The sequence below is a fragment of the Lutjanus erythropterus genome, chromosome 6 (assembly GCF_056507025.1).
Source record: "Lutjanus erythropterus isolate fLutEry1 chromosome 6, fLutEry1.hap2, whole genome shotgun sequence".
NCBI classification, from domain to species: Eukaryota; Metazoa; Chordata; class Actinopteri; order Lutjaniformes; family Lutjanidae; genus Lutjanus; species Lutjanus erythropterus.
The window spans coordinates 2,854,429-2,867,193 of record NC_139322.1 but is presented as its reverse complement, the minus strand read 5'-3'; the positions used below and the strand labels follow the sequence as shown (position 1 = coordinate 2,867,193).

Genomic DNA, 12,765 nt, shown 5'->3' with positions numbered 1-12,765 from the left:
TGTCCTGAGGCGACGAGGAAACGTTGCCTCACCTCCAGCAGGGAAAGTTAAACTCAGAAGGTCACTCCTTCAGACACAGATGTGTAAACACTGACATCTGGTGGTCGACTGCAGTACTGCAACTCCAAACTTGAAGTCCCATCACCAGACTGCTCTTCTTTTCCTCCCTCATTTTCTGATTCTGTTCTTCTTCCACCATCTTTTTTTTTTTTATCTTTTTCTGTCCTCTCCAATCCTTTTCTTCCTCTCTCCAACTATCCTGCTCCTCTCCCTCTCTGTCTTTGTCTCTCTCGTTTTGTTTGTCTGTCTGTCTCTCAGAGAGGAGGAAGATGACGACATCGCCCATCAGTTCTGTTGCCCCGCCTCCGAGTGCAGTAGCCCCTCTTCTAGGTAACCAGGGGCGACCGTGAGCCACTCCCCCACCCCGCCCGACTCTCCCCGGTAAATTGAGGGGTGATTACGAACTCTTTCCTCTCTCCTCCATGGCTGTCTCTGTCTCTTTTTTTTTTGCCCTTTGATCACGAAACAGCAAGAAAACTGTCGACTGAAACCTGTGGGGTAAAAAACAACAACAAAAAAAACCACAAAACAACAGGAGGAGCTCCGGGGGTTTCTTCACAAACAAGATTTTCAGATTGTTTGTTGAGAAGTCTGATGCCGACAGACTTACAAAACTGACAATTTCTTGTGCAAAATAAGAAAATTCAACCTTTAAAAGAAAATGATGAAGCTGGCTTTGCAACTCTGCTGCTGATTCAAATTTTTTTTTCTTTTTTTTCCTTTAAACTGGTGACAGATTTTCAGAAAGATTAGAAAATAACACCCTGTGTTGGACAGTAAAAGTTGCGTTGTAGCTTTAAACCAACAGGACTGATCATCATCACAGCAGTCTGACCTACCTGGAGATGTTCAAGCTCACACCTGCTTCAGCCGGGTGCAGTGACTCAGCTGAACGTCGGTGATGAGATTGCATTTCTGTGCATAATGCGAACACGCTGGACGGTCTTTGACCTCTGTCTGAGAACAAACTCAGACCTCGTCTCCTCCCTCGTCTCCTTGTTTGGGTCTGAACGGGGACTTTATCAGTTTATCCTCCCTGTCCGAGCATGAAGCCATGACCCTGCTGTTTCCTGACAACGCTGTGCCCAGAGCCTGACGTAGACAGAGTTCGGCACGGGTCGGACAGCGCTTGACGCAACAAAATGCTCCAGGGCCGTCCACAACATCACCATGATCGCATCGAAACATCAGCAGGTAGTGCTCGTGGAGCAGCTGCAATGTCCCGACTCTGTCTCTGCAGGGCTCTGGTGTGTTGTACAGCATGTCCTCACCACATCACACCAAACTCTTTGGAACAAAGCACTGAAGACTCCTCTGGTCTGGGTGGGACATAATGCTGAAAGAGTTTGCTCGCTCTTCATAAACTGTACAAGCCGCTCTGGCAGGTAACCAGACGCCATTCGGAGGTCCTCTTCTGTTATCAAAACCTGGTCGGCTGGTGAAATAATGCAAGTGGCCGAAATGATCGGCCGCTGCAGTCTTATGATTTTGGTCTCTTGCTCTGTCTTTTGTAGAGTCATGATCATCCCTACATACTGCAACCAGGGTTCTCCTTAGAACTGCTTATTTTCTTATTTCAACAATCTACTTGCACCCAAATACAACACTGGAGCGAGTGTTAGCAGCAGCCAGCAGGAATCAGTTTCAGAAGTGGACAGAAGTGTTGCACTTTGGATGAAATGTTTGTCAGATTATACTGAAGTACATCAGGGAAAGTTCTGTAGTGTGAACACTGTGGCACTACAGTGCCAGACGTGAGAACAGAGTTTGGTGTAAAGGTCAACAGAGGAATATTTATTTGAATAATGATAACTGGCTTGGTGCTAAATTGACTTAGTAAGGATGAGAGACTGATGATCTCTGGCCTGTTTTACCAACCGAGTTAAAGGCCTGCAGTCTGTCCAGCTGCGGCTCGCGGTGCCTCGTGCACAGTAAAGTTTCCTCCACTTTTGGCACCTGAGTGACAGTAACCCCTTGTCTAGACTGCAAACGTCAAATGTCAGCGCTCATGCCACAGTGGAGTGTCTGTCTATACAGGCTCTGTATCGTCTGCGCATTTCAAAGCATCAGCAGCAAATGAACCAAACTTTCTGTGCTGTGTGTAGTTTTACTCTGATATGTGTGAATATTCCTGATCTATTTTCCATCACCCCGATGCAAAGGCACTGCAGTGGATGAGCAAAAGCAAGGAGGGAGTAAAGAGAGCACCGGTGGCTCCTCTCAGAGCAGACAGGTGTTGGTGATCCGAGCAGAGGGATTTAAGTGTAGCAGTGAAGTTGTCAGGTGGCAGTAAATGTAAAGTTTGCCCACAAAAACACTGCAGAAAAAGTCTGAGAAGTTCCTGTGTCCTGCTTACCAGGACTGTTGGGTAAAGTGAAGGGAGAGTCTGTGGGATTAAACCAGAGCAGAGTGAGCTGCTCTCTGGCTGTGGAGCTCACTCTGCACCGCCTGGGTTACAGAATGTGCATAAAATACATTTCCACTGCCTTTTTACTGGGCACCAGCCTTGCATTTGCGCACATCTTGCCCCCCCCCCCCCCACAAAAAAAAATTGACTCCACTCCACAATAACCACTTCAGCTCACGTTTACGCCCATCAGAGGCAGCTGTGCTGCAAGACGTGCAGAGCTGGTACAGACAGCTGCACTGATAAAAATTAATGTGTGTCTGTTGCGTGAGACGTGTGAGTGAAAAACGTTTCTGACTGGCTTGCGGTCGAGACGGGGGGTTACTCATCTCACAGTGATGGAGAAAGAAAAACACATGAAGTGCTTCCCCCGTTCACAGTTTTAGGGAGAACCCTGCTGCCTAATGTGTACAGTTCACACACAAACACACACACATGCACACACACACTGCAGCTGCAAGAGTCCTCAGAGATAATAAAAGGACATCAGTGATATCTGAATGATATTTGAGTGTGTTTACATGCACACCAGAGAGATCAGCTTAAAGGCAATATTTTTATGCTGTCAGGTGTTTAAATATCAGTTCTAACTTGGTTTAATGTATTAATTTAGTGTGACATGTTATATACAGCTTCATAAGTATGAAAGGTTTATCAAAGGAAGCTGAAATCTGAACCAGTTCTGCTTCTGATCCATCCTGCCTGCAGACCAAGAGCTGTGTCCATATCACCTCTGATGTCACCCAGGGGATTTTTTTAAACCTGGGTTTTTTTCTTGTTTAATAGCCAAGAGTTTGTTCTTTTAAAATTTATTCTCCAGCATCACTGAAGAGTAAAGAAATCCTCAAAATACAGTCTTGTCCCAACTCTCAAGAACGGGTGATATCCAAAGAGTGACGCTTGGTCTGCAAGTATAAAACTGAGATAATTGAGTTTTATGGCAGTTCTATAAGTCACAGTATTGCCTTAATTATGACAGTGCATGTAAACACACTCTGTGACTTCCCCTCTGAGAGAGGAAGATGATGGAGGTGGTGATGAAGGGAACAACAGAAGTCAAACAGTGGAGCCCTTTGTGTCTTTTCTCATTTCGTAGGTCTGTTTTCTTTATTCAGTCATCTCTCTCCTCTCTGTAGCTTTGACCCCATCCTGCTCCTCCTCTTTTCTTCTCCTCCTCCTCCTCATCCCTTAATTAAGAAAGAAAGAAAGGCATCCTTCTCATTCAGTGCCAAGTAAATCAAAGAAAAGATGAAAAAGAGGAAATCTCTCTCTCATTGCCAAGTAAGATAGAAGGAGGTATTTTTCTCTTGTCGCAGTGCCAAGGTAAAGAAAAAAAAAGTCTCTGACACCCAAACTCAAGCAAATGTAATGTTTTGGGAGGAGAAAACAGTGTATGCTGTATGAGCAAAAATATCCGACACATTCATCCAGTCACCTTTTCGCTGCGCGGTCAAACTTATCTGTTTCTTTTCATAGTGAGCAGCTTGCAGTTTTAACTTTAGCTTCTTCTTGCAGTCTGTAAATTAAAAAGCAATATGTTTGTTTCTGAATGTGGTCTGAGAATCTCCCTGTGTATGTAAACTCATATTGAGTGTGACGGGTTTGAACACTAGTGAGTGATGAAGAGGTTACTGACTGCTTACGGTTGAGAGTTAATGAACACAAAGTACACACACTGATCCAAAGTTTTATATTCAGCGTGACGGCCAAGCTCGGGGAGTAATGGATTACATGTAACAGGATTACGTAATATGAATACAAAAAAAAGGTAACTGTATTCCATCACAGTTAGAGATTAAAAAAAGACATAATCAGATTACAGATACATTTAGTAAAAAATGGGGATTACAATTCTAAAATAAAGAAGGATGTACTACCATGCACATTGCATACACAGCTGCCAATTCATTTTCATGACCCCTAGTGAAAAAATTAGTGGAAATTTCACAATTTTCTGGCTTTAAATTAATCAATCAACCAATAAATTGTGCACAACAAAGGAAGGAACAGCTGGACAAACTAATAAACCAAACGACAGTCATAGAACACACAGAGATGCAACTATTAATCACCTTTATCAACTATTGAAGTACTCTGCATCTTTTTGATAATTGATCAATCATTTTCGTCAAAATTCTCAGATCTCAGCTTCTTAAAAGTGAATGTTTTCTGGTTTCTTTACTCCTCTCTGACAGTAAACTGAATATTTGCAAGTTCTGAACAAAACGAGATATTTGAGGACGTCATGTTGGACTTTGGGAAACACTGATTCAACACTTTTCACCATCTACTGATGGGGGGGGGGGGGGGGGGGGGGGGCAGTCAGCTTGTATGTGGGTCACTGCTGCAGACAGGTTGAGAAGCTGGAGTGAAAATAAAAGATAAATGCTTTTTTTAATCGCAAAAGTTTAAAAAACAAACTCTGAGCTCTCCTCTGCCTGGTAAACAGGTCTGAGACTCGTCTGTGGGTCACGGCTGCAGAGAGGTTGAGGAGCAGGAGTGAAGATAAATCCCCTTTTTAATCCCAAAAGTTTCAAGAACAGACTGAACTCTCCTCTGGCTGGTAAACATGTATGCGACTCCTCCGTGGGTCACTGCTGCAGACAGGTTGAGAAGCAGAAGTGAAAATAAATCCCCCTTTTAATCCCAAAAGTTTAAAATACAAACTCTGAACTCTCCTCTCACTCATAAATGGGTCTGCGACTCCTCCATAGGACGGTGCTGCAGACAGGTTGGGAAGCAGGAGTGAGTGGGAAAGGATTCTGCATCGTGTCCATCCCCAGGTCTCTCCCCGAAAGCTCCCCAGCTCTCAGCAGCTGTCTGTCGGCTCTGCGCCTCAGCTCCGTCCCAGTCCTGTCCACACTTGTCTTTTCCCAGCGATAAAATATTACTCTCCCTGACTGAGGCTACTGGAAATTTCAGTCTGCAGACAAGCTATATTCCGCCATATTGCTCAGTTGTTACTGTCGTTTCCTTAATAGTGCACCTTCGCAAAATTGAGGGGCGGAGCTTCTGGAGGAGCACTGAAGGGAGGGGTGTGTTTGTTTTGCTGTTGTGTTCAAATATCATCTTTCTCCAAAATGACTCACTCCACTTTTAATTACAAGATCATAAATGACAACGTAAAGGCCAAAAAAGACAATGTCAGCACAGGGCCTTTTTCTTGTTCTTTATTTGGATGTGACTTTAATACAAGTTTAGAATTATATCCACAATCTGTCAACTTGTTCCAACATCCATCATGACTGATAGTCTGTCAGTTTAACAACTTGTACATCAGGATTATGAGGCTCTTTCCCTCACATTAAGTGCTAACTGCCAGTGAATCTGCAGTGATTGATGGAAACTGCAATTGGCAAAATGACACGAGGCATTTTCAGCCGTGAAGAGGTGAGGATAGATCAAAATGTCATGTCCTTGTAGTTAGTAATCGTCCTGTCATCTCAGTGTGTAAATGATATAATGTTTGAAAAGATGTGACTCATAGTTTATATTAATATTTTCTCTACCACACTCTGCACTACAGCCAGATGTCATGCTGCAATTAACCCAAATCAATTAGTTTATCAGTGGTGTTAGCAGAATTAAGGATTGTTTGGTAATTTATGGAATCTGAAGTAATATTTTATTATTTTAGCATTATAGACTTATTGAGAAACATTTATAAAATCTATCAAGTTTCCTATTTAGAGGCTGTTACATTACCGTGATGAGGCAACCGTGAAGCACTTTTAATTAAATAAATATGACCTACACATAAAATTTGACTTGAAAATGATGTGGTGACAATCAATAATCAAAGTGCTCAGAAAAAAAGAGTCCCAGGATGATTCTCTTATTAAGATGTTTAGCAACTTTATAATGAGGATTGTTTTGCACTTTTATTGATCTTCTAATCAGCACTTTGTATGCTGATGTTTAGCATGGCTACTTAGCAAATGTAACTGTTAAGCATCCACAAACTTACTAACTTGCTTTGTCTGTGTACAGGGCTCATATGTAGCAAATTATTCATTGTAGGAGCTCTTGTTTTATGGCTAATTGTAGCTAGCATCACATAGGCTTTACTGAATATTAGCAACAGTTAGTGCTGTATGGTACTGTAGATTTAGAGTTCTATCCATTAGCATTTAGCATTTCTGCTAGTTTAGATAGCATTGTCAAAGTTTTTAGTGGTTTGCAGTGCACTTATGTTATTGTAGGGTACTTAAAGCTGCACTAAGTCATTTTTTATCACGACGGGACGTTTGTTACCTTCAAATGGAACTCAGTATTTGTGGCATTCAGTCTAAGTTCTGATACTAATCGTCTCTCTCATTAAAACAATAACAAAAGATGTAGTTTGATCAGTTACATTTAAATTAGTTATTTGCTGATATAGAAACAGGGTTTCATGTCATGATTGACAGTTAAGCTCTGCTTGCAACTGAGTCGGCTAGCTGTATAGGTGGAGGAGGGATATGCACGATCACCACCCTCGCTAGCTGGCACCGGAAATACTAGTTGGTTAAACTTTTTATCAATATTTTGTAAATGTACAAAGACCACTCGACTGGTGCAATGTGTGACCACATTCAGCACAGACATGGACGTTAACCTGCAAGCAGAGCAGCTGCTGCTGCTAGCTCTGCTAATGTTAGCCGCACTGTGTCAGGATGACAGCTAACATCAGCTTCAGGTGAAGGATGTTGTTTACCCGCAGATTCTGTGATCCTGTTCGATCTGAAAAGTTGAAGCATTTAGTGAGTTGATGTTATGTTGTGAAAGACAATGTGCAATATGTGCACAGAGCAAAGTGGCACACATTTCAGTTGCATTTGAAATACAATTTGGCGACTGTAGACTTTGATTAACGGCTTCAAATGACTCTTAACACATGCAGTATTTGTTTGGACAGTTTTTAACATCATCAATCAATAATATTTGCTCAGTTCTGACTGGCTTCTGGGTGTTTTCTTACTGTTAGACTAGTCGACTAGTCTAAAAGAAAATTTTTGAGAAAAATCGAGAGGGATGTTAGTCACCAGGAACAACCCTAGCGGAAACTTAAAAGTGCAGCTCCAAACACTGCTCTATGCTGCACAGAAATTACGTCACTAGTGCAAGATGGCAGCACTTGCTCCCGGGGTATTCTGGCTTAAGTTTTGTACAATGGGAGGAAGTGCAGTCATGGTGTCCATCTCTATTTAATGTCAGTGATCATGCAACTTCCACTTCCAGGTCATAAATTCCAGGCAGATGTCTGTACGTTCTTCTCTTGAACGTACAGTTATGACAACCCCATTTGAAGGCAGCAAAGTAAGTCAAGAACTAATGTGCAACAGACATCTTTACATGGTACAGATGTAATTAATGACATGATGAATTGCTGCATACCGTTGAATTGTACCGGTGCTGATGTGCCTGCTCATGGCTCACTGGCATAACTCAGCTGAACACAGTCATCATTATTTGCTACACCTGTGCTTTTTCCGCTACATCAAGTCAAAAAGTCTGCTGTGAGGAAAAAAACGACCCACCAGCCTTCAGCTGTCTTCATTGCGAGCAACCTGTTAGCAAACAGAACATTTTCATACTCAGCTGTTCGTAATTACAGCCAGAGCTGCAAAGTGGGGTGCTGATTTTCAATTGTATGAGCAATACTGGCATCTCTTTTACAAAATGTGGAGTATTTTGGTGCAGTTTGGAGAATATCCTCGCGCTTGACACATTTTTAAGGAAATAGTCATCAGCCTATAAGTCGACATCAGCTTTTCTTTCTTTTTGTTATGCAGATTCACTAAGTCTAGTGTGCTTTGGTCATTCATTGAAGACTCGCTGGTGCTAACACACACACACACACACACACACACACACACACACACACACACACACACACACACACACACACACCAGCATTCTGCACTGATATGAAGTGGCAATGCAGGGAATAAAACGCTGGACTTCAACAATCAAATTTACATCAGAAGAAAACCTCTTCATCACCAATAATCACTAAACTAGGAGATGATCATACGGCACTAACAGCCCAATCAACTGGCTGTAATAAATACATATGTGTATTAATCAATACAGATCTGTATTGATCTCTAATTGACTTCAACTCTGCATCGAGTTTCTATATCACTGTTATGTTACTGTCTTCTCCAAACATTACTGTAAAGAGCCACAGACTAATGTATAAGAGACTTAATCTATCCGCAGCCAAACTGTACTGATCTGAAGCTGTGTACATCTTCTTCTATGTGTATTTTTGTCTTTTGGAAGGCATTTCTGCTTGTTGCTCGGTTAATCTTTCCCGATTCTTTTCTTTTGCCTGATTGGAGAGAATCTCCTCCTCGTCAGCAGCACTTTTCTCTGCAGCTCATTACGACTTGTCACTTCACATCTGCAGACAGACAGACAGACAGACAGACAGGTCCTGCTGGTCTCCGTGGTGATTATATAACTAGTTTTCCTGCACACAGGATGGCAGATGAGTCATGTTGTAGAGTCAGGAGTGTACGCGTCGGGAACAGGGAGCTGAAGTTGTCTTGTTAGTGCTCGTCAACACGGTGTAATAATCAAGTTCGGAGTCGGGTAATTTATTCAGAGCCTCCGTTACCTTTTAGCGTCTCTGCAGTCCAACTTGTGTTCGTCACTTCTGCTATGACCCAGTTTCCTCTGCAGCTTCAGCTCAGTTGTTCATTTCATTTCAAACACAAGGACGTAGAAATGAAGGAAACATGAAAGTATTCATTCGGAGAATGCACACTGTGAGGCCAACATATAGTCCTATCCAAATTAAAACATACTATACATACATATCCATATTAAAGGAGAACTCTGTAATATATTTACAGCTATGTTCCCCTTTAAAATTTCCATTCTGAACTACAGTAACTGTTTTATATGTCCGTCTCACGTTAATCAGACTTCAAAATAATGCAGAATTTTTGCCGAATGAGTAAGTGTCTGTTCATGAGTTGTAAGATCATTAATTATCTTGCAGAAGGCGTAGATGTTTGTAACTGTTAAATTGAACAAAATGTTAATGGAGTTTGGCAGGCAGTGAGACAGGCAGCCACTTAACTTATCATCCACAGTGTATTTTCAGAGCGGTGGGCTTTTGTTTCCAGAATAACGGGCTTAACTTTACATTGTCAGACAGTTGACAGTTGTAAACAGCTGATCAGCTTACAGCAGAGGACTCGTCATCGCCTGTGTTTGCCGATTTACAAGGGCGTGCGTATCCTGTGTTCCTACGGAGCTCCTGCAGCCTGCCCGTCTCCGCCTTGTCTGGGAAATTCTATATTAAACAGGATTTCAACCTATTTAATATACAGTTTATGGCTCCAACTCACTGTTTGGACTGCTATGATTATATATTGTTCCTTTAAAACTTTTTGTTTGAAAGTAAAACAACTCAAACACAAAAACAAATCCAGTTGGCCTCATGCAAGAGCCAGTCATACAAATAGATTTGTATGAAGTCGCCCTGTGAAATTTACATTCAGTGTTTTTCACCGAAAACACCCTGTAGGTGCATTTCAGTACCCAACTACCAAACTAGTGTGCCAGAAAAAGACTTAGGCAGGTCGGTAACAATACATACTGTGTCAAACAGGCTTTGACGATATGTTTTCCAACTGACCATCAACGTCTCAGGAGCTGATGATCACTGATATGTTCATGCAGCTAAGGTGTGTGTGCTGTGTTTGCCACGTTACATTCACTACATCCAATAAATAAACAAAATGTCAACAACAATGTCAAGAAAGGCAATATTTTCACACCTGTTTTCCTTATTATGCAGAAAAATACAACTGATCACCTTCTGAATTCAAGTTTCTCTCTTTTACCAAACTAAGAGGACCTTAACCTAAAACAACATAGCACTTGAAAAAACTTAGGCTCGGGTCAGGAACGGTTGGTATTTGTCCATCATTGAGTTTGAACTGTTCCCGACTGGCAGAAAGCAGTCCAGCGACACACGTTGTTAGAACAAATGAACTTTTTATCCACTCGTCTCCTCCGTCCTCTGAGGCCGGGGGCCGATGTAACAATCTGTGCTGCTACTTCGACATGCTGTCGGTTAGTTAGCTCTGGAAACAAACAGCTGTTCCACATGTCGGCTGAACCTCGGCTCGATCTGTGGTTGACGAAGGTCTCCTCAGGTTCTGTCTGTAGGTGTCAGAGGAGCTGGAAGTTCAAGTTCTGACTGAATGTTTGTGAAAAGCTTTCTAAAGTGTCGGGAGTAATTTTCCACCCTGTGACAGTTTGTCTCTGCAGAGTTTTTCTGTGTGTGTGTGTGTGTGTGTGTGTGTGTCTTTAATATAACAAACATGGGGCGGCTGTCCATCTGATTTGTTTCACTTTAGTGACCGCCTTCTCCGTGGATCTCCTCTCCTCCTCTTCACCTTTGTCATTCTTCTTTCTCCTCATCATTTTCTTTATTATTTAGTTTACTCTTACGAGCTTTTCACAAAGCTGCTGAAATCGTTTGATGATAAAATTCTACATACAGCACAAATTTAATGGATAAACAAGAGGTCGTCCATCGTACATGTGTATTTTTCACAGATCGACTGCTCATTTTATAGTTTTCCCTTCAGTGTCCACTTTTGCAATACAATATTTGCTCATAGCGCCGAAAGCATATTTAAACTTGGTTGTGGTTATGTTTAGGCACTCAGATACCCGAGGAAGGTTTGGGGAAGATGATCTTTTGGCTAATATTTGAATGGATCTCCTTAAATTAATTTTGTGTTAATCTACTAATCGATTAAAGGAGAAATCTGTAATATATTTCCTGTAATAAATCACAGAATGACCAGAACATGTCATCAGAGATTAAGGAAACGTAGCTGCAGCTACGGTACTTTGAATTTCCTGTTCCAGGCTGGAACAACTGTTTTTGTCTTTTTCACATTAGAGTTCAAATTCATGCCAAATGTTTGCTGAATAAGTTTGTGTCTGTTTATGAGTCGTAAGAAATCATTAATAATCTTTTATAAGGAGTAGATGTTTATAACGGTTCAATTGAGCAATATGTTAATGGAGTTTGGCAGGCAGTGAGACAGGCAGCCACAGAAGAGTGTGCATTTTCAGAGCAGTGGGCTTTTGTTTTCAGGGTAACAGGCTGAACTTTACATCGACAGACAACTGGCAGAGTTATAAACAGCAGATCAGCTTACAGTGGAAGATGCATCGTCACTTGTTAGTGTTGATTTATGATGTTGCTTGCAACTTGCACTCCTGCAGTGTTCCTGCAGCTGCTAAGCTTCCTCAACTCTGGGGAGGAGAGAAACAACTCACTTCAACCATAGATCATATATTAAGCAGGATTTCAAAATATTTAATATATAATCTATGGTGCCAACTCAGTATTCAGACTGCAGGACTCATTTTTACACATGCAATTTCAACATATTGCTCCTTTAATCTATAAGCAGTTGCAGCTCATAAACGGACAAGTTCGATTTTTTAAATATTTTGAGGGTGTTTCTGCTTTTTCTGAGCTGGACATCTGGCACAACTTTTAACACAAGTGTTTCTTTTCTTGGCCACTTCCAGCCCTGCGTGTTGTGTTCAGGGAACACTTAAAGATGAGAAGCATTTATGAACCATAAATCTGACACCCCTTAAACACATCATGATTCCATCTCATCATGATTTACCTCATACCGAAAGGAAAAATCTTAAGTTTTACTTTAAAGTTTTTAATTGGTTATGAAACAGACTCGGTTATTACTGATGCCTCCTCATGACCTACATGAGTAAACAAGACTTTCCACGAGAAGATCAACTATTTCTGTACATTATTCTTTGTTTAGGTCTGCCGCAGGATCGGCTTCTCCATGAAATCAGATGAAACAAACCTGTGTTTACATGTTCACAGGTGAAGCTGCAGTGAATTACAGTGTTAATAAGAAGCAGAAGGAATAATTTCATTTTTGACATCATAATTTGTGGTTATTATGGTGGACACACTCCTCCTTTTGTCCACAGGGGGCTCCAAAATCAACAAAATAAAGTTCCTTGTGTTCGCTTTAAGTAAAAGTATATAAGGATTGTCCTAAACTTTCCATCAGAAACTCTGAAATTAGACATGTAATTGATGACAGGTTATTAAAGGGCACACTGTAAGTCGTTACCGTGGCAACAGTCAGAGTCAGTGTAGCCTGCTGCTATGGTGACAAATCAGAGGTTTGGGTGGGAGGTCGTCACCGTGAGACGAGAGACGAGCTCATTAGCTGCATTCAGACACATGTATCTCTCACACACACACACACACACACACACACACTCAGAGGCTT

At 41.6% G+C, this 12,765-nt stretch overlaps 1 protein-coding gene across 2 annotated transcripts in view; it reads left to right on the top strand.

Annotated features, from left to right (window-relative positions):
• Positions 1–531, top strand: part of LOC146324631 (uncharacterized) — a 63,307-nt gene extending 62,776 nt beyond the window's left edge. For both annotated transcript variants that reach the window (XM_084720226.1, XM_084720228.1), the window contains exon 4: positions 319–531. In XM_084720226.1, coding sequence (XP_084576352.1) covers positions 319–394 — 76 coding nt within the window. In that variant the 3' untranslated portion in view covers positions 395–531. The remainder of the gene's footprint in view (positions 1–318) is intronic.
• The last annotated feature ends 12,234 nt before the right edge of the window (positions 532–12,765 follow it).